Here is a 27,448-nt window from a genome sequence, read left to right on the forward strand (position 1 = left end):
GGGGAGAGTGAGTCAACGAGAGCCGGCCGGCTTCTCCCTCCTCCCTCCCTCGCTTCTTCTTCCTCCTCTTCTTTTTTTCTAGAACTTTCATCCCTCCCCGCGCGGGCGAGCGTGGGAGGGGGCGGGAAGGAGCCGCTCGATGTGGCCCCGGAGCCAATGAGATGGCTTCGCCGGCTGCCTTCGTTTGCATAAGCGTCTGGGAATCGGTAGGGGATGCGGGCTTGCGCGCCGCTTCCGAGATGGAGCCAATCACCGCACAGAATTGGGGTCCAGGATTTACATAATTCCCGCCGCGTGGGTGGGTGGGAGGCGGGGAATAGAGCGCCCGAAGAAGGAAGGTGGGGCGCAGACTGAAAGCGGGGGGGAGGCGAGGGTGAGCTGTGTGAGGCAAGGACCAATCGTATTGTCGCGCGGGAGGACGGAGTGGAAGCTGGCCAATCGGGTGGCAGGTTACCTCAGAGAGCGGGAAGGGAGTGGGGGGGGGGAGGCGAGCCGCATCCTCGGCGGCTCCCGGGGAAGAAGGAGGAAGGGAGCCGGGCACAAAATGGCGGATTGGCGCGCCGCGTTGCCGCAGGGCGCTGGCTGAGGGCCAAGGTGGGGGTTAGTTGAGGACGCGCCGCTCATGCGGCGGCAGGTGCCGGAGGTGGGTTGGGCTCAGCCGGGCCGAGGCCCACCTTCTGGAGGGGGAGCAAACTTGCCCCTCTTCCTCCTTCCCCGCCGCGCCCCGCGTGGGGGCTGTGGCCGTCATAACCCAGCCTCGGCGCATCGAAAGGAGAAGTATAAGAAAGCAATCAAATCCGTGTTGCGACCACACTTGGAGTTTCTGGTCACCGCACGTTAAAAAAGAAAAGGAAAAAAGGGCACTGTAGAGTTGGGGAAAGTGCGACCGAAACGACCAAGGCGCTGGAGCATCTCCCTTAGGAGGAAAGGTTACAGCAGCCGGGATTGTGTAGTTTAAGGGGGGGGGGGAGGTGAGTAAAGGAGGAGGGGGGGAGGGGGAGACACATGACAGAGGTGTGCCAAATTACGCATGTGGAGAAAGTGGATGGCGAGGCATTTTTCTCCCTCGTAATACTAGAACCCGGGTCACCCCATGGAGCGGAGTGGTGGGAGGTTCAGGCCAGAGAAAAGGAAGGGCTTCCCCGCTGAGCACACTGCTAAACTGCGGAATTCGCTAGTGTAGGGTGTAGCGATGGCCACCCGTTCGGATGGCTTTAAAAGGGGGTTGGGGGGCCGCGGTGGCTTGGTGGTTAAGACGCTGAACCGCAGGCCGGAAGGCTGGCAGGACAGCAGTTCGAGACCCGAGTGCCGCGTGACGGAGCGAGCTCCCGCCGTCAGTCCCAGCTCCTGCCAACCTAGCAGTTCGAAAGCAAGAAATTGCAAGTAGATGAATAGGTGCCGCCTCGGCGGGAAAGGTAACAGCGTTCCGTGCACCTCGGTGTTCGGTCATGCCGGCCACATGACCACGGAAGCGTCTTCGGACAGCGCTGGCTCTTCGGCTTAGAAACGGGGATGAGCACCGCACCCTAGAGTCGGACACGACTGGTTGGGGACACCGTTACCTTTTTAAAAGGGGGTTGGACAAATTCCTGGGGGAGAAGGCTATCAATGGCCACTAGTCCTGATGGCTGTAGGCTACCTCCAGTACCAGAGGCAGTGAGTCTGTGTGCACCAGTTGCTGGGGAACATGGGTGGGAGGGTGCTGTTACACACACGTCCTGCTTGTGAGTTTCCCGTGGGCAGCTGATTGGCCACTATGTGAACAGAGCGCTGGACTAGATGGACCCTTCCTCTGATCTAGCACCGCTCTTACGTTCGTAAGTGCTGAGTTTCACTGAAAGCCGTGCCTTCTGAAGTCCACATTCTGACCTTTCCTTCTTGCCCCCTGATGTGTGGGAAGCATTCTGTAGTGTTGCCAGTAAAGGGTAGCGTTCTGCACATGTTCAAAGGAACCCATCATATAAAGGTAGTTCATGTAGTTCTCAGCTGTGTCCTGGCACTAAAACTTGGTGATGGGTTGGTTGTAACCCCTGTGATCTTTAGCTCAAATTAGCTCCTTCCCCATCTCTCTCTCTCATCCTTCCTCTTCCCTCAGTCATCTATAATAGTGAGATGCTAGGTTTAATACTACCTGGAAGTCGTTAGGTATTTCTGGCCTTTGCTGTTCTTACATGAGGGAAAGGTAAATGCATATTTCTTATTCACATTTTCTAGGATTAGACCTGGCAAGGAAAGATTGGTTCGGGGGTTAAGGTACAGTCCTGTGCACATTTTCCTGATGGTAAGCCCCATTGAACACAGTGGGCTTATTTCTGATGAAACCTGCATAGGATTTCACTGAGACTGGCAATCCAAAGCATTGATCTCAATGGGATTTGTCTGAGTAAATAGGTTTAGGATTGCATTATAAACCTTGGTGCATTCTGGCTCCAGTTCATGTCTAACTTTACTGAAGGAGATCCTTGTGTTCCTTTTTGCCCTCCTTCACCTATTGATGTGAAAATTTATGGAAATCCCCCATTCCCCTCTACTGAGGTTATTTTGGGAAATAACTGAAGATACTGAGGAGAAGAAGAAATAACTAAGATGATTTCTCTGAAGACCTCAATATTTTCGGAATATTTATTCAGATCTGTTGGTAAAACGGTTCTGCACTCAATTCTCTCTTTGTTTTTTAAAAAATCCTATAGAGGTTCTTTCTGACCTAGAATTCTCAGCTCAGCAAATGTTTTTAATTAAATACAACATTCCAGCAACAGGAAGTTTTTCAGGAGGATGGAAGGAAGTTAGGGTATATCAGAACCAAGAGAGCTGTGTGTTGCTAGCTTGAGGGATATTCTCCAACTTTTGCATCTGCTCTTGTACAGATCGTGAGTATCAAGAGAGGCCGCGCATTCCCTCTCCACCATTGAAAGTATATTAAATAAATTGCAAAAGAGCTTCTTGGAGACCGTTGCTGTCTATCTGTTTAAGATGTGTGGCTTTTTTGGGAGGCGCAGCTGTTTCTTCAGTGACCTAGTTTGCACATAACGCCAATTCATGGGTTTAACAACCCAAGTATCAGCAGGACCATGCGGGAGCTACCAAGCGCGCATCCTCCCACCTGCTTGCCATGTCGTCTTTGCATCAGCTTGCTGAAAGAATTCAGTTCAGGTATACTCCATGCCTGGGTTCTTATACATGATGTCCAAACCCAGTAACAAACTCTGGGTTGTTTAATCCTCAGCAACCCAGAGTGCCGGGTTAAACATCACAACTAACCCAGGAACGGCAAGCTTGTTTCAGCAGGCTTGACACAAAGTGGAAACGATGAGCGCAGATGAGGCAGCAGCGTGGTCGCTTGGTCATGCTCAGCCCCAACAACCCATGGTTTAAACAATCAATGGGCTGTTGATACAGGCAAACAGGATTTGTGGGACTACAGTGAAAGAAGCAACTTTACCTTTGATGTCTGCAGTGCTTTTCCTACATATCCAAATGTTCTTCAGATTTTTCTCTCTGTAGTAATTAAGCATTTCTTTGGTCTGAGAAAAATGAGTGTGTCCTCTTTTTAGCAGGCTGAAGTTTTCTTTTACGCATGGACTCTTACAGACTGAAGAAATTAACTATATCCCATCTTGGTACTGAAGGATCTGTTAATGGTTGTCAGAGTAAGGCTTTGTCCTTACAATTTTTTTTTATACAAATGTGTTTGCTAGTCTAAGGGCACAATTCTATGGCTGCTAGTCAGTGGCTAGATGGCCATAGGATTGGTCGGTTCCCAGAGAACTGCCTCCCTGCCCCCTCCCCCACCACCTCGTAGGCGGCACGGGTTGTCCCCGGGGCCTGTGCTTGGAAGAGCAGCACAGAGAGGGGCAAAAGGGGGCAGTCCCTGGGGCAGGGAGTGTGTAAGTGCCGGTACAACACTTCCTGTGTGTCGTCCGGCCTCTCCACCCTGCACTCCAACGTCCCTCAGCTAGACAGCTGAAATTGGCTGTCTAGCTGCAAATGCAGGGTGTCTGGAGCACGGCAGAGACTATCCCCTCCATGCACCTCCCGCCGTGCATTGGATAGGTGGTCGCCTCCGAGTTCGGAGGCAGCCACCTCTCCACGTAGGATTGCGCCCTTACTAGTTTTAAAGTGTAGCTGAGCTGCTATAGATAGGATTCATTTATAATGGCTAAACACGCCTTGCAGGATCTGTTTCTGCAGTTAATTTTCCCTTTGCAGAATTGTATGTTGTTTGATTATGAAATTCATAGGATGCTAGTGTTATGTGAATTCATACATTTGAAATCTCCATTTTGTTGTAGCTTTTCTTAGACAAACACCGTTACCAAGAACAGCTGTAACAAAATGAAGATTTCAAGCTTCTGTACAGTTTATCTACTTTGAAATTAATCATATTGGTGTTGGAATACACTTTAATCTTCAGTTCATATAGGACTGTGACAGGCTTGCAGATAGCCCTGTATGTCATGGTTTTGGGGCCCTTCTGTTTGCCAGCCTTTCTCTCTCTCTGTATGTATGTATGTATGTATATGTTTATCTGCCAACTGAGAATTACACATCATACGTGTGATGAAATGGGCTTAAGTCCACAGAAGCATATGCCACAATAAAATATTTTAAAAGATACTACATGACTCTTGATTTTTAGTACAGTATAGACTAAAAGTCATAGATCTTCCACTAGCCATGAGATGGAAACCTACCACTACCCACTTAATGAACTCTGCTCAAATACACAGAATGGGTTACATTGCATTGTATTTCATCTCTTAAACATTTTCAGTCAGAAAGAGGCAGTTTCTATCATTCCCCATACCCTACTAATATTCTGCTCCTCCGTTTGAAAACCCACAGTAGACCATACCATTAATGTTGTTTCTAGTAATGGTTTACACTAGCAGAAAGTGGTTATGCTTACACAAGGTGGGGCATCCAGTTTTTGTTGCTTTCCCCCCATGTACTGCAGTCTTCTGTGCTGTATCCCATACTGTTCCAGAGAGTACCCCAATCCTCAGAAACAGCTTTTAGTGGGGCTGCAGTTGATAGGAACAGTGAAAATTGGATGACCTTATGAGAATAAGTGCTTTCTGCTAGTACAGAGTCACCACTGGCTACAACCTCTTGGTTTTATTTAATGGGGCTTGTATGTGAAGGACTTTAAGGAGCTGGAATCCCTTAGTGAGAAGAGTTGCAGTATCTTATAAAGAAAACAGTGTTTAGTTTGAGGACAAAACTTTGCAATGTAGGGCTTTAGCTTGGAAATTTCAATTACCTAGTAAAATTATGACACTGTTCCAGTTTTGGTTGAACAGTATTTACACTGCAACCTCTTTATTTAAAAACAACAAAACAGTTTTACTAAATTGTTGATTCAAAGGAATCTACAATAAATATTTGTTTCTCTTCGTGTTGCTTATTCTGAGCACAAGTACACAAATAGTAGGAAGAAGAGAAGAAACCTCAGTTTACCAATCAAGAAATAAAACTAGAGAAGATTTATGCAACAACACTAAATAGTAGTTTTTATATAGGATAACAGTAAATGCTTTAAATATAATATTTTACAAAATAATGTTCAGTTTTTCATAACACGAGTGTAGTTTTCCTTCTAAAAGTGTTTTGTACCATGTTTACTTCAAAAGTCATTGGACTTAACATTCCCTTTGAAAGTGAAATGCCTTGGTGATTTGAAATAATTTCCTCCACCTTTTTTTAGAAAGTTCATTTTTCCCTTCTTAGTACCTGTGAAATTCACTTTGTTTACTTTTAACCTATAATTTCATTTATGACTGTCTTAAAAAGTAGAAATCAGAGTCTGTACCTGACCATTAAAACTTGGCAAATTTTGGCTTGTGAATCTAATATAAAGTGAAGGCTCAAAACAAATGTGGCACCTTGTAGATACATCTCAGCCTATTTGACTATCTTGTAACTTGCCTTAATTAACTGGTTTGTGTACTTAGGTCTATAAACGTTGTCTACCATGACCTAAATAGCTTCCTAGTTGGTAGAAACAGCTTGGTTTAAATTGTATCTTTTGACCACCCTGCCATTTTTTGTATGGTTAATTTAATCCAGCACAATGCTCAAACATTTCAGTGGTCCATAGCCTTGTGTTTGACTTTCTCCATGTTAAGAATCTGCTGTGTCATGTGAATTCATGAGGAACTGCAAACAGGAATCACATTATTGGTATTAATTTCCATGAAGGGGGAAAGTAGCTTCCTTGGTTGAGAGGGGAAAAATAAACTTAGGCTGCAATCGTAATTAAATTTTTAGGAGTAAGCCCATTGAACACAGTAGGACTTATGAGTAAACATACTTAGGGTTATGCTGATAGGTATTCATGCAGACCTGATTTTAATCATACACCAAATATTTTGCCATGGAGAACCTGAAAGCTTTTCCTTTGTTTGAAAAGAAGCTTGGCTCTGATTTCTTTTGAGAAAACAGCTTTCCTTTACCCCCTTGTATTGCCTCTAAGATTCATTGCCAATATATTAGAAGTAAGTGATCCAATGGTGAATCTTAAACAATAATTTGGGAATCACTCTTGAACTGTATCAGGCTAGTGGTTCTACTGCTGTTTTCTTGATGACGGTGTTTAAGAATATGATGACATAATCCCCATGGCATAACAGCTTTAAAAACAACCAGCTACAGCATGGTTGATATTTTAAGTCAGACCAGTTACATGTTTATATCTTTAATATCATGTGATATCAGTGGTATTCTTCAAAGTGTCTTACTTTAGAAAGACTAACACATTCTTAAAATCAGCTATCGAAGTCTAAGGTTTTGTTTGCATTGTGTGAATATACTTTTTTCATTGCGTTTTGCCTTTAATATTTGCATGGCTAAGTACTTCCTTCAAAATTATTTGCTACAAGGTTTCCCAAACCATTACCTATACATTTTACTAACCAAATTACCGATTGTGTTCTGGATTTTTAAAAGCAACAGCAGCTTTAGCAATATTCATCCTAAAAAGGGATGTCATTATTTCCAGCATGGAGAACAAAAGCACACTCCATATTTTTCCTCCAGGGACTTCCATATTAGTCAATCAAGTGCTGTATTTTTTGTTTGTTTTTGTTTCAAGCAACTCTTTGAGATACCCTTTTAAACCTGCAAAGGGATTTTGGGATTTGATTGTGATCTCACATTCTAATGATCCATTAGGATATAATTCCCTTGAATTTAGTGGAATTGTTTCTGATTTAGACATATAAAGACAGAATTGGGCTTGGTCACAGTGGGCTAATGTCTGTATTCCTTCAGTCATACATACCTTCTTAAATTAATGCACTTCCATGTTCAGAGGAGGTCCCTCCAGTGAACAGAACAATTCAAGAGCCGGGTGCTGCTTCTCAGTATTTTTTCAAGTTAATACTTTCTGTTTTGTTGTTCCTACTATTGGTAATTCAGCAAAAGACTACATGCAAAGCACTTGTCAATTGCCTTTTGAAGTTGATCAGAATAACTTCATCAGTGAAAACTGATGCTGCAGCCGAGAAGATAATGGTTCATGTATACATTGCATGAACTGTACAAAATAATTTTCCCCTTTACAATTCAATTGGAATACTATAATTTTTGTGCCTCCTAAAAAAAAAAAATGGTTCAAGACTCTAGCATGTTACACTTGCATCTTCAACATTCCCTTTTCTTCCTTTCAAGAGTTAATCACAACAAAAGCAAACCAAAACAAAAAGTTTACAGAAACAGTCAACATGAGTTATCTTTTCAAGTCTGCCTCTGTACCTCAGAACAGAAATGTGCAGAAAATACTGAGTGAGGATTGTGTAATGGTTGCCTTGAAAGATAAAACAAGCTAATCTAACTTCATAATGCTGGTGGTGGTAAGTGAGTTATGGACATAGCTGAGGCCTGAATAGATAGAGAGCAATCAAACTGTCTGGAAAGCCCGACTCTGAGCAGGCACCATGGTTGGTGTTTCTTCTATTTTCATCAGTGGTGTGGCTTCTATTTTCATCAGGTTGGTGTGGTTAATTTTGTTTGGCTCAATTTCCCTGCCATCCATCTCCATCTGGTTGTGTTGCGTTGGAGTTATATGAGGGGTAGCCTCGGTGGACAATGTCTGTTGGCTGCGGGAGGCACTGTTTGCTGTTGATCTAGTTGAGGAGGAACCAGAATGTGAACTTCTGGAGCCAGAAGAGGAAGAGCCAGGCTTGACTAATCGGGCCTTTGGTGCCTCTGCATCTTCTCTGTAATCAAAAAGAGGCAAGATGATTAAAAGTACTAAATAATGACCAGAAACATTTTATAGAATCATAGGGTTGGAAGGGGCCTACAAGACCATCAAGTCCAACCCCCTGCTCAGAGCAGGAAGCCTGATTCCCAGGTGGTCTCCCATCCAAGTACCAACCAGGGCTGACCCTGCTTAGCTTCTGAGAACAGATTTGTAGATGCTTTTGAAATTCAACTGTAGTTCTGGAGTGTTTGCAAATGTTCACCAGAATTCATTACATGGCTTTTTTACATTCATGATTTGCAAAAAAAAAAGCATAGTTTTTCCCCAGTAACATACTTATATCAAAACACAAAGGGTATTGGTTCCCATTTTTTTGCAAAGGCTTCTAATATCATTGGAAGGAATGCAGAGGGCTGTATCCAATGATAGTTCTACTTTGAGTAGACCTACTGAAATGAATGGGACTTCAGTTAGTCATGAGTAACTGAAGCCCTTTCATTACAATGGGTCTACTTTAAGTAGGACTAACATTGGATACAACCCAGAGTCTAGAATTAGATGCAAAGTGTAAAGCCAATAGTATTAAATACTATAAGTTACCTGCTGTAAGGAAGGTTTGCATGGTCACACTCTGCAGTAATTATTAGCAGGATGGACCATTATTGATGTATGAGTGAAGCATATCTGAAACCAAAGGCTCAAATGGGGTCAAATGCCCAAAGTAGCATCAGTGACATATAATGTGTTGCTTGTGGTTTTAAGCATTCATTCTATTAATCTTTATAACCACAATATAGTGATGATGACCAAGAAAAACTGCTTGAGGTTGTTAACTTGTACTATTGGTTGCTCTGGTGTGGTGCCCCTTAGTTCCTCTGTACTTGTTTCATAACAGTGGAATCTATTTTGGTATAGGACACTATATTCCTTCATGGATCCAGTTGTATTGCTGAACACAATGTCACTTGTAGCTTCATATTCTATTAAAAGAATTCCATTGGGAATCCCTTATAACTGGTCATCTCATAGCCTTTGTGTCAGCACTGCATTGTGTCAATCTTATATTGTGCAACTGCCAACCACCGCCACCTTGCCCCAAAATGCCATTAAGAAGTGCCACAGAGTCAGATAAGTAGTTCAACCAGCCCATAATCCTGTCTCCCAGTATGACTAATATTGGAAGTTTGAGACGAAGCTGAGAAACTTGGAAGTTGTTGAATGATCTAGTCTCTTAACATTTGTTTCCACAACTAGAAGTTAGGGGTTCCTTAAAATGTGGTTTTGTTTCCCATCTTATTGGCAATTGTTGGATAATGCTCTCAATGTTCCTTCATTGAATACATAATTGTACTTCTAGGCTACAGTTGTTAAAATAACTGCAATAGTCCAGTAGCAGTTCAGCCCGCCACATGTCTTTTCAACCCTTGCCCATCATGGCTTATTTGAGCTAGCTCAGGGGGTTTGTTTGGATGGGTCAATGCATCTTTGTATGAGGCGGTAGTCCCTTCTGCCCTAAAAGAGGCAGTGGTACAACCACTCCTGGAAAAAACCCTCCCTGGATCCATATGTCTAATAACTACTGCCTGGTGGCGAATGCCCCCTTTGGGGGCAAGATGTGTTGAGTGGGTGGTGGTGACTCAGCTGTAGGCATTCTTGTGTGATACTGATTTTCTAGACCAATTTCAGTCTGGGTTCCAGCCTGCTTATAGAACAGAAGCAACTTTGGTTGCCCTGATGAATGGCCTTTATTGGCAGAGGGACAGAGAGTTACTCCGTTACTCTTACTCAGTCTCACAGTGGCATTTGATACCATTGATATGGGTTGCCTCTGTTGACTGGGTGGTTGTGCGATGGTTCTTCTCCTAACTGCAGGACAGGTTCCAGGGGGACTGTACATTGGCCCCCTGGCAGTCTTGCTGTGGGGTGCCTCAAGGTAGCATCTTGTCTCCAATGTTGTTCAATATTTATATAAAGCCACTGGGTACAGTCATTAGGGGATTTGGGGATAGGTGCTATTAGTATGCTGATGACACTCAACTCTATTTCTCCATTACAACTGAATCAGGAGAGGCCATTCACAATCTTGATCGGTGCTTGAACACAGTGGTGGGCTGGATGAAGGCCAATAAGCTGAATCCTGATAAGGCACAGAGGCAATGTGGGTAAATAGTTCCCATGTCCAGGAATTAGGGGAATTACCAGCTCTGGATGGGATTGTACTCCCCCTGAAGGAACAGGTTTGGAGTTTGGGGGTGCTCCTGGATCCATTGCTGTTGTTGGAGGCCCAAGTGACCTCTGTGGCTAGGACTACAAGTGTAGGTTAGTATGCTAAATGCACCCATTCCTGGACAGGGATAGCCTATCCACTGTGATCCATGCATTAGTAACCTTGAGACTGGATTACTGTAATACACTCTATGCGGGGCTGCCTTTAAAGCTGGTTTGGAAACTGCAGCTAGTGCAGAATGCAGCAGCAAGAATTTGACTGAGGTGCCGTACTGCACACACATTACACCTATGTTTAAGGATTTCACTGTCTGCCAGTCAGCTACCAAGCTAGGTTGAAGATGTTGGTATTAGTATACAAAGCCCTATACAACTCAGAACTAAGATACCTCAAGGAACGTCTGTTCCTATAGCAACCTCCCAGGCCATTACGATCTTGTTGTCCCTGGCACAGCCAAAGGATTTCTGTTTGATGACATCGTGGAGATGAGCCTTCTCTTCAGTGGCTCCCATCCTGTATAATGATCTCCACTCCAAAGTACGTCAGGCCTCAACACTAGTGTATTTTAGGCATTAATTGGAAACATCTGTTTGCTTTGGCTTTCCCCCAACCATGATCTATCTTTGTACCAGCCTCATGGTACTATTTATTGTGTGTGTATGTGCGTGCGTGGTTTTTTTTGTTTTGTTGTTATTTGTATTTTTTCTTTTGTAAACTGCTTTGTGATTTGTTTCAGATGAGAAGCGGTATATAAATATTGTTGAAGAATAATAATGGCCATTGGGCAGAACAGTTTTGTCTCTGATGAAAGCATTCTGCACAATGCTTAAAAACACATAGGCTTCTGGTTGACAAGGCTTGTGTGACATTTTTCACCCTCGATCCCATCATAAAGTTTGCAGTACCAAAACAAAGTGCTGGGGGGGGGGGGGCAGGCTGTGAAAATAAGTCATTCCCTGGCATGTGATCTAATCTTTATTAATTTAGTGGAGTCATCTGTGGTGGAGCCTGAAGTACCTCCTGCAGCTAGAAACTGGGTCAGAGAGTGCTTTCAGTCATCATGACATCTTTAAATACGTGCTGAGTAGATCTGGTGTGTTATGTTGCTGATATAATTTGATTGTCATCTAGCTCTTATTAAATTAAATCAGGTAGGCAACGTGGTGCCTGCGGGCACCAATAGGCCCCTGGAGATAGTTCTTGGTGCCTGCTAAGGTGCCATGGGTATTGTTTTAGAAAGTCACATTTGGGCCCCAGATCTTTAGAGCTTCTGCAGTGCGATCATCTGCCTCAATACAAGTCCGCTTCTTCCCTCTGAGGTTAGTAGCCTTTCAGTTACTAGGAGAACGTAGGACTTCACTATGAAAAAGCCTTAAATTGGACTTCAAGTATCATAACTTCCTAGTCCCTACTCCTATCCTTTTGGAACTTTGCGGGTTTCTTGCTGGGGGACACGTCTATGACCTGTGCCATTTTTATACCAATTTACCCTCCAAAAAACCATTGGGGTGTGGTTTGAAGGGAAAGCAAATAACTTCACCCCAAATTGGAGAACTGCCCCTCCACACGAACAGCTGTATGTATCCTTCTGAAACTTTCTTGGTTTCTTATGTAGGGACACCTCTAGGTTGCCTGTATTTTTCAGAACAATGGTCCACAAGGAACATTGGGAGATAAATATTCCACTTTTGGAGACCCTCAAAATGTCAAGGCTGCTCTTGCACAAACCCCCCTGGGGCTATCATCCTGAAATTTGGCAGACATGATCCCCTCAGATGGGGCAACTAATCATGAAATTTTCTTCCAGTTCTGCCAAGAAGTAAAAAGGTTATTGTCAGTTCCCTTTAAAGGAAAATCAAAATAGAAAGGCACGTAGCACAATAAACCCTTCGCCTATTTTTCTGACATTGGGCAGGTATAATTCCCTCATAAGAGGCTACTATGCCTACAACTATCATCGAGTACAAAGCCTTAATTTTCCAAACTTGGAAAATCTGACTCAGGTTGTATACCAAGTCAAAGTGGGCCAACTCCAAATTGCCAGAGCAGAAGTGGGATGTTTTCCAAAGTGCCAAATCGGGAGGTCAGTGCACACCCACGTACACCCCCCCACACACATTTGTGTTATGGGCCTGTGCCCCACACACACACCTACTCTTATTTATTTATTTATTTATTTATTTATTTATTTATTTATTTTAATTTCTATACCGCCCAATAGCCGAAGCTCTCTCTGGGCAGTTCACAAAAAGCAGCTTGCTTTTTTTTTTTTTTTAACCAGCAGCTGGGATCGCTTCAGGCAAAGCAAGGGCCTCCAGTTGCTGCCATCTTCATTTTCTATGAATGCCTCTGGAGTACATGATGGTGCTCAGAGATATTTTTAGGAAATGAAGACGAGAAAGAGGGAGAATGAATGGTGCATGTGTGAAAGAGAAAGCTGTGATCAATTATGGATGGCAATCCAGAGTGAGAGTGAAAAAGAGATGCAGGGGAGGGGAATGAGTTGACTGGCAGAGCAGAAGGGTGAGAAAAAGAGTTTGCTTTCTGTGAAATAGTTTGCTGTTGGTGCTCAAAACTGTGGGTTCACAGGAATTGTTTAGTGTGCTGTACCACAGACCCCCTCGAACTGTGGTGCTGGAGAGTCTGGAGAAGACTCTTACGAGTCCCCTGGACTGCAAGGAGGTCAAATCAGTCCATCCTAAAGGAAATCAACTCTGACTGCTCATTGGAAGGACAGATACTGAAGCTGAAGCTCAAATATTTTGGCCACCTAATGCGAAGAGAAAAATCACTGGAAAAGACCTTGATGCTGGGAAAGACTGAAGGCAAAAGGAGAAGGGGACGGCAGAGGATGAGATGGCTAGATAGCATCACTGATGCAATGAATATGAACTTGAGCACACTCCAGGAGAGAGCAGAGGACAGGAAGGCCTGGCGTGCTATGGTCCATGGGGTCACGAAGAGTCGGACACAACGACTGAACAACAAAATGGATATCTAGTGAGGGCAGGCAATCTTGAGCAGAATTAAAGAAAACATTCAGGTTTCTCTTTCTTTCCCAAGGGCGTAGTCTGCTGAATAATGCCTTCAGAGACTTCCTGTAAATGCCCACAAAGAAAGTTCTGGCAACATCTAGTTAGTAAGGGCTGATGTGCCAGAATACAGGGAGTTACATGCACAAAGACTGTTGTCATCTTGCATTAAACTAGTTTTTGAAAGTATGTGCCCTGCCTCCCAGGAATCCAGATGAATAAGTGCTTCATAATAGTGACAGAAATTCAAATTCAGCTTCTGGAAAATGCAGGTGTAACCTCTTTGCATATAAAAGAGGAGAGAGCAAAGATAATTATTTTCTGCATTAGTGCGTATGTAGTTCTTTCTGATTCTGTGGCTGTGTTACTAAAGAAATGTTTTTTTGTTTTTAGTCTACAGCTTTTTAACTGTCATTGACCAGTTAAATCAATGTTCAGAATGAGTTATTTAGGGTGCAATCCTATGCATGTTTAGACAGAAAAACGCCCTACAACTCCCAGCATTCCTGGAGAGAACTGCACCAGCTACCTCCCTGAGCTTGGAAAAGCAACCTTGGAGGAGGAGGAAAGGTGACATTCTGGTGGGTGGGGTGGGCGGGGAGGAGACCTGAGAGGCCAGAATACAAGATATCCTGAGCCTCCTCTAGCCTCCTTCCCTCCTCCTTTGAAGTGCCTTCGCTAAACAGGCTGAAAAGCCCATTTAGTGAAAATCACCAAACACAGAGAATGGAGAGGCGAATCTGAGTTCAGAGGCTCCTGACCAGCAAGGATGCAATTGATAAGATTTTATCAATTTTATTTCTTTCATTTTATTTATTTGTTACATTTATTTCCGACCTTCCTTTCTTCTGTCTCACCTTAAGGGACAGTAATATTATTGATCTGTGCAGTGATATGAATGAAAACAGAGTCGGTGACTGATATTTGCGTTTTACTGCGGAATAACCAATCTCTCTTCATGATGGCCCACATGTCTTATTCTTGATAATATATGTTGAGACAGCTGTAAATATAGGGTGTGTGTCTGAGGCTGAATATATAAAGCTGTCATTTACTGCATATATTTAAGCTCTAACATAAATTGTCACAGGCTGTATTTTTTGCATTGCATTTCCATCTGACTGTGTTATTGAAGTTTCACCCTCTACATTCATTTATGTCTGCCAATTGAGGATAACACTTCATGCATCTAATGAAGTGGACTATAATCCATGAAAGTCTATGCCATACTAAATCCATTAATCCTTAAGGAGCCACAAGACTGTGTTGTTTTTGTCTGGTCCATCTAGCTCAGTATGATCTCTTCTGACTCGCAACAGTTTCCTAGCCCTGGTACCTGTGGTCTTTTTAAACTAGGGTGCCAATGACTGAGAGCTTCACCACACAAGACTAAAATCCCACATCCTTACTGGGGCTTCTGCTTCCAGACTCTTTGTGGGATTAAGATTGGCTCCTTTACATGAACAGACATGTGCTTTGAATTGGGGAATTCCTTTCTTGACAAGTTCTGTATGTTTCATTTTACAGCTAGTAGATGGTGCTGTGGTTATGGCAGAACTGCGCAATTACACAGAGCCAATATATTGGATTAATGTTCTTTATTGGGTTATCTCTGATCTTTTTAAAAGCTGGATAAAGGTCAGAAAGCGAAGGAGACACCCTGGAGGTTGACATCGTCATGTAAAGGACCTGCAAACTTCTGTGAACTCACAAGTGTGCAATAAAAGCCTTGTGTAGAAATGCTGTGGATCTCGGAGTGCATGTAAAGCATGGGCTTTATCACTGAGCTGCTCCCTTGCTCAGATACTTTTAAGTCTGTTCTGTGACAGAGAAAAGAAATTTGGTGTTGATTTGGCCTTGGTGTCTTTGTAGAGATGTAAAAATGGGTGCTATTGGGATAATTACCTGATTTCATTTGGAGTCTCTTCTTCTTCATATTTCTTCTTCTCTTTCCTCTTGATAGTCAGCCACACAGCCAGGAAAACTAGGGAGAGCCCTCCTAGCACTCCACAGGCTGCTCCAGCAGCTACGCCTAAATTTTGTGCATCTGTTAATTCACAAATGCATACTTTGTTATAGACCAAAATTTTGCAGTAATATTTTATGTTACTTTAAGTGAATTTCCACGCAATAGAAGCTGCCACATATGAGTTCTAAATGAGGCTCTGTTTCAATGATATAAGAACATATCTTAGTTGCTATAGTGTACTGCATAAACATTACAGCCCAGATTAAACCTAATTACCTCTTCATGTTGAACAGTCTACATTTTCAATTATTTGGGGAAAATTACAGTCCTGATAGTGTAATCTTCTCTGGCCACTTCTGGGTTAAAGATACAAAATTTAATGTCAGTTTAATGTCAGATTAATTTAATGAGGAGAGACTGAAAGAACTGGGCATGGTTAACTGCCTTGAGAAGAGAAGACTGAGGGGAGATAGGATAGCTCTCTTCAAGTACTTCAAAGGCTGTCATGGAGAGGAAGGCCAGGATCTCTTCTCTATCATCCCAGAGTGCAGGACACGGAATAATGGGCTCAAGTTACATGAAGCCAGATTCTGGCTGAACATCAGGAAAAACTTTGACAAATACGACAGTGGAACCAATTCCCTAGGGAGGTGGTGGGCTGTCCCAGACTGGAGGCTTTCAAGATGAGGCTGGGCAGCCATCTGTAGGAGATGCTCTGACTTGGATTCCTGCATTGAGCAGGGGGTTGGACTCGATGGTCTTGTAGGCCCCTTCCAACCCTACTATTCTATGGTTCTTTGATTATCTTCACAGAGAATTCCTGGTTTAAAAACCCCTCTTTGTAATAGAAAGTTTCCTGATATTTATTTAGAGTGTTTTATTCTGCTCTTCCTCCAAAAGAAAGGCTCCTATAGCAGCTTACAAGGACTAATAATGAGGCAATCCCTGCCCTCAGCCTTACCATCTAAAAGATATCATCTGATCATTCAGCCCATAAAGGTTGGAAAATGTATCAAAAATGTGCATTTTAGTATTTATTTCAGTCCATGAGAAACAAATGTGTAATAGAGTATCTAAATGTAGTAGCTTGTAACGTTAATTATTCCCTCATAAAAAATTAATCTACACTGTTGTAGCCCCACCCATGTTACACAGATTATTAATAGCCACACATGCAGTTAATGTTGCTGTGCCATTTGGGGGGATTGTGGACCTTGCATAATAGCTACCAGGTACAGGCTAAAACTATTCAATTAATGTGTGTTACTAGGTGATACTTTCACATTAGGTCTTTCTAAGCTTTTCTTAGGCACTGGCTTTGAATAAGGACAGATGCTTGATTGGATTATTATTTATTTGTTTATCCTGCCTTTAATCATGGAACTCAGGGCAGTTCTCAAGCAGTCTCTTATTTAGGCACTGGCCTGACTCAGACTTACTTAGCCTCAGCAAGATGGCAATATCTTGTTCCTTCAGACCACACCCTGAGACAATAATCGTCTGATGAAAGCTCCTTTTCATAAATGACTACTGCATATTTATTAAAACTTCAAGCACAGCCTGCCAGTTGTAGACGAGATTCAAAGAGCTTTGAGGCCAAAAGATCAGCCCCCAAAGTAAAACATTTGAGTTTGTTGATCCCCTCTAGTTGCCCTCATATTGTTGTCCAGAACCATGTTTTTAGACATGTGCATGTAATCATGATCATATAAATCTGAACCATTTAGTCCATGCAGAAACATCTTATGCCTGATGGGCCATGTGTGACTCCAGTATCATCCTCATCATGGGACTCTTGTTAACCCACCTATTAATTTTTTTTAAGTAAATATCCTTCATGGTTGCACAAATACATTTGCATGTATGATGGCAAAGGCTTGCAATGCATTCTACAGTGGCAAAGCATGTGTGGATTACCCTTATCCTCATGTTATGGGGAAGATGAAATTAAAAGGAATATCTTAATCTCTAGTTACACTGATGAAACTCAGCTCTGTTTCTCCATCTGAATCAGGAGAGGCCATGCATAACCTGGACCAGTGCTTAGACACAGTGGTGGGCTGGATGACTGCCAGTAAGCTGAATCTGAATCCTGGTAAGACAGAGGCACTGTTGGTAGGTGGTACCCAGGTCTGGGAATTACCTGGATGAGGTTGTACTCCTCATGAAAGAATGGGTATGCTGTTTGGTGGTGCTTCTAGATTCATCATTGTCATTAGAAACCCAAATGACTTCTGCAGCATGGAGCGCCTTTTACCAACTTTGGCTGGTACATTAACTGTGTCCGTTCATAGACAGGAATAGCTTAACCACTGATTCATTCAACCTTGAGACTGGATTAGTCTAATGCTCTCTATATGGGAGCTGCCCTTGAGGCTGGTTCAGAAGATGCAGTTCGTGCAGAATGCTGTGGCATGGAGTGCCTGGCCGTGCACATATAACACCTGTGCTGAAAGAGCTGCACTAGCTGCCAGTTTGTTCAGAATATTTTTATTGACATATAAAGCCCTAAACACCTTAGGACCAGGTTGTCCTTAAAGATAATCTCTCCCTATATAGACCCACTGGACTACTACAATATTCAGGGGAGGTCTTATTGTCTGTGCCACATCCTGCAGAATCCCATCTGGCAGCAAGATGGCAACGGGCCTTCACTGTGGTGGCGCCCTCCCTCTGGAATGACTTCCCCTCAGTAATACATGAGACACTGACTATCATATGCTTTCAACGATTACTAAATACGTACTTGCTTACCCTGGCTTTTCCCAACCATTAACTTCTCTAAATTTTGTTATGCTTTTAATTATGTATTTTGGAATATGTTGTGAATTGCTTCAGGATTTTTAAAAGGGGAAGCGGTATATAAATGAAAATGTTTAATAAATGAATAACAAACTGATGGGAAAGCAGAATGACCCATAGTATAGTGACCATTAAGAATTTGAGCTTGAATGCAAAACCCCGTTGTTATTGTGACTCCCCTCTACATGTGTTTTTTTGCTCAGCTTCCAGTTGCAATATTTTATTTTTCCTAGAAAAATAGAAATTCAAAGCTGTAGGATGCAGCAACTGACTGCAGTGTCTTGCTTGTTGTGCTTTGGGAGAAGAGCTTAGCTGTGTGACCTGAGCGCTAAAGACCCAGTTCACACGTAATGGCAAATTAACCCATGATTGGCCGTGCCCGAACAGGAGAGAGCAAATGTATTGGCCACTTCCACAAGACCTATTTCACATGAAGCAACAACTAAGGTTGTCGTTGAATTGTGGGTTGTTGTTACGTACCAACCCTGCACTATGGTTTAACTATGGGTTGTTAACCAGTGTGGTGTAGTGGCAAGAGTGTTGGACTAGGAGCTGGGAGATCTGGGTTCTAGTCCCCACTCGGCCATGAAAGTTCACTGGGTGACTTTGGGCCAGTCACAGACTCTCAGCCCAACCCACCTCACAGGGTTGTTGTTGTGAGGATAAAATGGAGAGGAGGAGGAGGATAATGTAAGCTGCCTTGGGTTCCTTGCGAGAGGAAGAAAGGCAGGGTATAAATGCAATAAATAAATAAATAAATGAACAACCCAGAGTTCACAACCCAACAACAAACCATGAGTTATCTTCCCATGGTTTCTTGTTGAGCTAACCACTAGGTTGTTTAGCCCCTAACCAACCCAGTGCTCTGGGTTCACACTTCATACTTAGCAGCCTATGACCTGGCTGATCATAGGTTGTTGATTAAAAGCAGAAGTGAGGTGAGTGTGGGAGGCAGCGTGCTCCTGTCTTGCTCGTGCATGGCAAATCATGGGTTAATGTGTGGAGAGTAAGAGAGAGATTGCGAAACAGAGCTGAGGCTGAGATGGAAGAGGCAATGAGCTTCTAGTTTTTATACTATTCTATAATATTCATGAACTGTGTTTTTTCAATAGGGTTGAATTGAATTTAATGTTGGACTGCCTTGACCCCCACCCAGGCAGCCTTAAAATGTTTCTGGGATCTCTGCATACTTACACTGCACAGTCACCTCTACAACACAGCTGTCCTGTCCTGCTTCATTGGAGGCAGTACACTGGTAGAAACCTGTAGCCATCCATGTGAGATTCTTTATAAAAATTTGTGCAGGATTAGAAAAGTCTGGAAAATCAAGAAACAAAATTTAATGAATTACGTAGCATAATGATGCATAGTTAAACTATGGAATTTCTACCACAAGATACAGAGATTGTTACCAAAATAGATGGCTTTAAAAGGGGATTGGCTACCAGTCATGATGGCTATGTATTAACTCCAGGATCAGAGGCAGCATGTCTCCAAATGCCAGGTGCTGGGGAACAAGAGCAGGAGAGAGATGTTGCCTTCATGTTGTGCTTGTGGACTTCCCATAGGTATCTGTTGGCCACTGGGAAACAGGATGCTGGACTAGAAAGACTTTTGGTTTGATTCAGCAGGGCTTTTCTTCGAATGACCATGAATAATACCAAGAAGTAAATTACAGACAATGGAGGATGGTGGCTCTGATTTTGGTGGGGTTGTGAATCCATTCTGTATTTCAGTCAGAACCAGCCAGCACTCTAAAAGTTATCAAAAGCCCTGAACTGTATCCCCAAAAAGGGTTCAGCACTTTGAATACCTCCTTTAGCGTTCTGGCTGGTTCTGACTGAAATACGGAATGGATTCACAGTCCCACCAAAATTGGAGCTACCAGCCTCCAAACTTATATGCCAAGATGTGAAGAGAATGAATCCATAGAGCAGCTGAGTGCATGGAGATGAGTGCACCCATCGTGCTGCATCACCACATGGGCTGACCAACTGATATATGGCAAATGAAGTCAGGCAATTGTTCCACCATCTGCTGAACTGTAATGCAGTTTCACTCACCTTGCACCTTGGTATATCAGTTTAGTTGTAAGAATTGACCCTAAGCCTGGGAGAAGTGGAAGAGGGAAAGGAGATGATCTTTGTCATGGTTCTGTGCAGTTCCATATTTGGCATTGTGCGTATGCAAGCCACAGTGGAGAACCGTCTGGACTGTAGATTCTAGAGTTCTGACTTGGAATAGAGGTGCTCTACAGGTCAGAATTTCAGCTCTGTGTACATGTGCTGAGCAGAAAAGCCATCAACTTTCCCTACTTTGTTTGGTTCTGATAACCACCATGAGTAGCCATAGGATTACCTTTGCTGTGGGTGATACTTTAGTTAGAGGGATGGATTTGAAGCAGCAATGACTTACTAATGTGGGTCATGGGTGACAGGGATCCAGCTTTTCCCTTCTCATCAATATGCTGCCATGTGTACATTATGGGTGTAGTGCCAGAGACAGAATTGCACTGTAAAGTGATTTCTCTTCCTTCAGACATGTCTCCTTCTTTCCAGCATTTGGGTTTGGAAGGTTTCTCTGGGGAGAAGGGAACCAATAAGGAAAGTCAGAAAAACGTAGCATTCAATTGATGATTTAAGTGTTTATTTTGAACAACGTCACAGCAGCCTTACCCAGAACCTTTAGGGTGATGTGGGTCCACTTATATTGTCCAGCATTTTTAACTTTGCATGTGTACTGCCCGGCATCACTTGGCTGCAGGAGAGAAATCTCCAAAGAAGCATCTCCAGTCTGATAAGTGGAGGCAAATGAAACACGGCCCTTTTGTTCTTCAATCAAGTCATCATAGATGATGCCTCCTGCATAAGTGATCACCTGACAGGGAAAAAGTGTCGCTCATCAGTTAGCCTGTCTCTCATTTTGCCATTGCTAGTTTAGCTAAAAAAACTCCTGTTGGTGCGAGAGTAAGGCTGCTTGAGCTTTTGTCATTTAACAAGATTGTAATACTATCAATTATTATTTCAGACTTCACACAAACTACAATGAACAACTATGGCACTGCAGCAGCATGCTTCCTCAGTGGAGATAAATACACCACACACCCCATCCCTGAAAAGAAGAGCCATTTACAGGGGAAGAGGAGAGTGTTACAACTGAATTTAGGCAAGAATGCATGTTTGATATTTTACCTGCAGTTTAGTGAAAATTACCTGAACTCTTCTACTTAGGAACCAGAAGAAAAGTGTCGGACTTCTGATCAACAGTAGGGAGCATAGTGATCCTTGTCCCCAAACTTTTTGACTAAATTATGAGAAAGGAATGGAGTCACCCCAGTGAGACCTGAACCCAGGCAATCTTTATGAGCACTTTGAAAGCCTAGTCTTCTTGGTGCTGTGATTACCAAGTCTCACCTACCAAGGCTGGGGATCCAGTCATTATGTAACTCCTTCGGTCTAGTCTAGAACACCAGTACTCTTAAAATACATATTATCTACCTTGGTGAGTTATCTAGAGTCTATACTTGTGCAGCACTTCTCATTTCCCATCCTTGTTTAAAAGATCCCTTAGAGGGGCTATTAAATCAACCCTCCCATGGTTTGCAGGTTTTCTATGTGGAGGTTGAACATAGCATATGTTATGAGACCACCTTTATGAGACCTCTTATGAGACCTCCTTTTAAATCTGTTGTTAACATTCCTTTAAATTAGCTTTCACTGAAGACTGTTCCTGGCAATATCCCCGGCCTTCAGAATTTCAGAAGCTTAATCTGGACAAGGCAGAAGTACTGTGGGTGGGCAAATCTGCTGATCTGGATAGAGGATTCAACTGGTGTTGGATGGGGTTGTATTCCCCCGATAGACCAAGTTTGTAGCTTAGCAGTGCTTCTGGATTCAACAGTGTGGGAGCACCGATGGCGGCAGTAGTCCAGAGTGCCTTTTACCAACTTCGGTTGTTATGGCAGCTGCGACCCTATCTAGGGAAAGTTGACCTAGCTTCAGTTATGCATGCACTTAATCCACATAGTTGAGTATGGGTTGTTGAACCACAGGTTGTTTGTTGAACCAGGGGTTAGCATGTTGTCTGAGCCCAGGACATTTTCTGCAGGGTGGCTTGTTAATCATGCAGTGTGGCTTGTTAACCACCCTGAACAACCCAGCAACAAACCGTTCTCTAGGTGGCTTGTTCGAGAAAAATAAGCCACACTGCATGGTTAAGAACAACAAAAACCATGCAGAAAATGTTCTGGGTTCAGACAACACGCTAACCTGCGGTTCAACAAACAACCCACACTGAACCGCTGAGTATGGGTTAGCGTGTTGTGCAAACCCAGTCATTGTGTGTGGGTTGCTGTTTTTTTACTAGAACCGCAAGATCTGCCAACTGGAACCTGGTGTAAAAGACATACACTTAAAATTAATTCCAAAATCTGCAATCTGGCAATACCTTTATTAGGACCAACCAAATATGTACAAAATTGTGGGCAAGCTTTTGAGATCTCCAAAAGTAACGAGTTCTGAGTCCATAGTCCTTCCACATAAAAATCCATGCCTGGCTACCACGGGCTTTCTTCATTTCAGCAGTATAACTGAGAGAGGGGGGAGTAATTTTGTCAGAAATCGTTGCTGATATAGTGCAAGTGACTTGGAGATCTAGTAGTAGTTCCTGCTCTAGCTTCTATCCACCCCTCTATTGGGGTAGTGTGAGGAAAACTATACTTAAGCAAGGGGCTGGAAAGATTGTAGTAGGGACATATGCAGGAAAAGGGTCCTCTGTAGAGGGAATTGTAGCAATACCCCCACAGACAAGGCTTGCAAGGCAACCACTTGGTCAAATGTGGGCACAGCTGCAGTCTTTGTTAGAATGGTTCTGGAAAGTTGGTAGAAAATGTTCTGGAATAATAGGACTCCTGCCTGGGATGCTGCTGCTCTTAGACATCTCCAACTGAGAGAGAGAGAAACTGAGTTGCTAAGAAGTTCTGTTCTTGGTGATGGAGAGCAGATTATTGTGCCTGGGGGTGTGATATTTAAAGTGAGCATCCTCTTTCATGCCCTCTTGAATTTTATTCTCTTTGGGGGTTGTTTATGTTGGCGTTTTATTTAATGCTTGCTTTGTTTAAGAGCTTATCATGTTTTAGCTTAGTTATGCCTATTCTGATAAGGGATTGGGGGGGGATTACTCTTCCACTTCCTGCTTTTCCTCTTCTGAAGAAAAATCTGGCCCTGCCTGCATTGGTGAAGCTTCATTCAAAAGTATATTGCTCTCCCACCACCACCACAAACTAAACTTCATGATAATTCTAACTTTTCTTTCAGTTGGGTAGGTTGGATTAAACAGCCTTCCCCAACCTGGTGATCGCTGGTTGTTTTGGACTACAATTCCCAGAATTTCTGACAATTGGCCATGTTGGGTGGGGTTGATGGGAGTTGAAGTCCAGAACATTTACAGGGCACCAGGTTGGGGAAGGCTGGATTAGATGAACTTTGGATACATTCCATGACCAGTGTGCTTTTTCTGGTATTTACACTTGGTGTTTGGCATGATTCATAGTTACAGTTACACAGACAGTCAGTATGTGAGTAGGTTAGAATAATAAATGTAAGATTTCAGTGCTCAGATATTCTTATGAAATACTAAGTCTGCAGTTTTAGAAATATTAGTGTGTGGTTCACATCTTTATAGATTAGACTAAAGTCCAACGGTATACCATGAGGTTTACTTTAGTGCCATCATCTTCAGAACACTTAGAACTGGGGTGATAATAAACAGCACAGTCATAGAAGTTTTGTTACCTCAATATGACGAAAGGTGTGGCTGCAATTTATTAGTTTGCATTTGACAAAAAGCCCTGTTCATGGTGATATAAGGCCACACCTACTTTATATGCTGCCATAGTTGAGGGCCAGCCTGTTTTATTCTTTTCATCCTAGAATTGAACTGGGGGATAGTGGTGGACAAGGGAATTTTTCATTTCATGGGTTAGACATACCACTTTTGGTTCAGCTTCGGAATTCTTCAGCAGCCATTCTATGTCCAGCCTTGTTGGATCCAGGAGATGCAGCCGGTGGTGACAGGGCAGAGTAACATTTGCTTCAGCCACTCTCTTAAATTCTGTCTGAGCCTGCGACATCCAAGTTGAACAGGATGCTGAAAAGAAAGATCAAGCCAGAGGTTGCCAGTGATCCTAACCCAATAAATAGATGATTTCACATGTTCATATCATGTTACAGTGTAGGTCAGCTGACAGCACCTGGATTCTATGTCCTGAAATGTTCTGTTCCCCATATTTGCAATATCACAGACTTCTTTGCTCTCTCTTGGGTCCTTGGCATATTATTGTATCTTTACCTGCTACACCTGGACATTAAAATTTTGCCTCCCTCGTTCTAGCTGTGAAAGTTTTTTAAACCCATCAGAATGCCATGACTCCCTCAACCAGACATATATTTGGTGTCTGATGGGAGGCTCTCCTTCACTGGCTTCCAAGCAAATTCAGATGCTGGGCCCTCTATACTTCAGAACAATGGTGGGAATGCTACTTTGTTTGTTACTAGGACCTCAAAGTCTACCAACCAGAGCCAAGTGCAACTGGTTCAAGGTGTCTCCGAGCACCTGCTCTATCCAGGAATTTTGTTTCAGTACCAGAGTTAAGTTCACATTTCCTTCAAACAAAAATCCACTCCTAGCTTTCGCTCAAGCTATCTTAATTTCACTACCTTGATTTTTTAAAAATAAATCTTTTAGTTGTTGGTTTTGGTAAACGATTGGGAGTCAGAAATTCTTCCCAATCTACGGCAAAGCACCAAAAGATTGATCAGTAGATCCCAAACTATCTTCTGCCTGCCCGTGCTTTAAATAATGCTCCCCTAGCACCATCTTTGTGTGCCACAGGGAAAGGTTTGTTGGAGATTCACTCCTGGAAATAAATTAGGGCAATGAACTATCATGGTAAGAAATTGCCCTTTCTCTCTGAAGAAAATTTCCTAGTGCTGTTTGCCAGTGCTGGTCTGTGCAGGCCACTGGGAAAACCTGAAAGGATTGTTTGTTTTGACAGGCTTTCATGGTGACATTCTAATGTATATCCTTCTTCTGTTTTTGTAGTTGGGTAATCTGGTAATGCAAGGTAGGCATGGCACAACTGCAGCCTTACCCAAGCAAGGGAAGAGCTAGCTCAGCCTTCCTCAACCTCCAGAAGTGTTGGGTTACAACTCCCAGCCACATCTACAAGGAACTAGGTTGGGGAAGGATGAGCTAGGTGATCAGTTGCTTTCCTAAAACAGCTAGAAGTTAATTTGTAACTGTAGCAGCTGAGCTGGCTAGTAGATTATTGGTTCTGATTTTTTCCTAACCCACAGATGGTTTAAATAGCTTTTTTTGAAATATGGTGATGCTGGTAAATGTCAGTGTTGCCACATATACAAAACAGATGGCAAAGATAAAATTCTGTCATTATTACATTTTATAACAGGACAAAATGGCACTGTGTGACATACTGCTAAAGAAGTGATGAGATTGGTTGACGCCAAAGGTATTTACAATGAGTGTTTTTATGAGTTGTAGGTGATTTAATGCAACAGACCTAACACTTGTTTTGCCTCTCCTGACTAGAGAGCTGCTTTTGGGCTATTTGAGTTCTCATCACCACAGTCTTAGTTGTACCTTCCCTAATATTACAGGAATTGCAGAGCTACATCTGCTGATCTTGGCTTCACACATTGACAGAAACCCTGCCCAGGGCAAGGGATTCGAATGTATGGTGTGTGCTGTGTGAAGGAACTTATGGCTGAATATGAGCAAGGTTGTGCTGGCAGGGGTTGTCCTGGTCATTTCAGTAGCAGTTCTATCCAGGTTGTGTGTTGCCTTGAGAGTTGCTGTAATGCCATGAAGAGCATTTAGGCCAACTCACTCCCCCTCATACTCCCATTATTGGCTTATGCCACTCAGCAAGGAACAACATTTGGGAGTTCTGTAATAGTTTTGGCTTAAGAGTTTTTATTCTAAAACGGGTGGGTTTTTGTTTGTTTGTTAAAACCTTCTTCTTAACAAAAGGAAATGAACTAGTAAAATGGTACAACTGTATACAACTAATAATGCGATCTATATTTTGATTAAATACAGCAATTTTATTGAAATATAAATGTAAATGTCACAATTATTGGGCTTGGATACATATGCTTGCTGTTTCCAGAGCAGACCACTAGAGGGACTCACATCCTTATGTGACATTTAGACTGAGGGAAGGGAATGTAGATATGGAGGGCTTCGCTCTTTTTTATGCAGTGATTTTTAAGACGTTACTAATAAATAAATAAATAGTCTTTGCCTCTCCACTTTTCTGGCTTCTCTAAAAATGGTCTATTAAAAAACAGACCATTAGAACAAGCAGTCACTGAGGTGGGCTGTCTTCTCTATTTAAAAGATATAAATAAAAAAAGACACCCCATCCTGGTGACTGCTTGTTTTAATTGTTTTTTTTAAAAAACAAACAAAAATACCATGTTTGAGAGCAGCCAGGAAAGTGGAGAGGCAAAAGAAGAAAAATATTAGCCCAATTTCATTAAAAAATATTATTGATCATTCATTTGCATTAAAAAAAACCTCTGGGTGCTTTCCTTAGCTTTGGGCTCTCCTTTCCTGTGTTTGGGGATCAATAATGAGAAACACACACCTCTCTTATAATCTCCTTTTCCTCAGGACAAATCCTAACCTCAGAGCATGCAATAAACTTCTACTGACTTGAGGAGTTGACTGTTGGCAAACAAGACCTGGAGCTGACTGTGGCTCAGATCGTGAGCTGCTTCTTGCAAAATTTCAGCTTAAATTGAAGAACGTAGGGAAAACCACTAAACCAGTCAGGTATGACCTCAAGCATATCCCTTATGAATATACAGTGGAGGTGAGGAATAGATTTCAGGGATTAGACCTGATAGACAGAGTGCCTGAGGAACTATGGACGGAGGTCCGTAACATTGTTCAGGAGGCAGCAATGAAATCCATCCCAAAGAAAAAGAAATGCAAGAAAGCCAAGTGGCTGTCTGATGAGGCTTTACAAGTAGCTGAGGAAAGAAGGGAAGCGAAAAGCAAGGGAGAAAGGGGAAGATATATCCAACTGAATGCAGAGTTCCAGAGAATAGCAAGGAGAGACAAGAAGGCCTTCTTAAATGAACAATGCAAAGAAATCGAGGAAAACAACAGAATGGGAAAGACTAGAG

The 27,448-nt window shown here is 42.8% G+C and overlaps 1 protein-coding gene and 1 long non-coding RNA gene across 4 annotated transcripts in view; one reads left to right on the forward strand and one right to left on the reverse strand.

Annotated features, from left to right (window-relative positions):
* Positions 1 to 54: 54 nt before the first annotated feature.
* Positions 55 to 27,312, forward strand: LOC146340464 (uncharacterized). 3 transcript variants are annotated; one of them, XR_014783711.1, is made up of 5 exons: positions 55 to 206; positions 17,449 to 17,529; positions 21,264 to 21,401; positions 25,705 to 25,764; positions 26,931 to 27,256. It is a non-coding gene; the product is annotated as an uncharacterized LOC146340464 (long non-coding RNA). The 3 variants fall into 3 exon arrangements; XR_014783709.1 differs by lacking the exon at positions 55 to 206 and adding an exon at positions 216 to 594 and having other exon boundaries at positions 26,931 to 27,312; XR_014783710.1 differs by lacking the exon at positions 55 to 206 and adding an exon at positions 216 to 643.
* The window catches only part of CLMP (CXADR like cell adhesion molecule), a 77,816-nt gene continuing 55,973 nt past the window's right edge, over positions 5,606 to 27,448 (reverse strand). Inside the window, exons 2-7 of the mRNA XM_084803610.1 lie at positions 24,226 to 24,383; positions 20,912 to 21,113; positions 20,652 to 20,816; positions 19,431 to 19,553; positions 15,371 to 15,512; positions 5,606 to 8,219 (exon numbers count right to left, since the gene is read on the reverse strand). Coding sequence (XP_084659736.1) covers positions 7,901 to 8,219; positions 15,371 to 15,512; positions 19,431 to 19,553; positions 20,652 to 20,816; positions 20,912 to 21,113; positions 24,226 to 24,383 — 1,109 coding nt within the window. The 3' untranslated portion in view covers positions 5,606 to 7,900. The remainder of the gene's footprint in view (positions 8,220 to 15,370; positions 15,513 to 19,430; positions 19,554 to 20,651; positions 20,817 to 20,911; positions 21,114 to 24,225; positions 24,384 to 27,448) is intronic.

This window comes from Heloderma suspectum, chromosome 6, assembly GCF_057233095.1.
Source record: "Heloderma suspectum isolate Gila_16-S chromosome 6, 16-S_ref, whole genome shotgun sequence".
NCBI lineage: Eukaryota > Metazoa > Chordata > Lepidosauria > Squamata > Helodermatidae > Heloderma > Heloderma suspectum.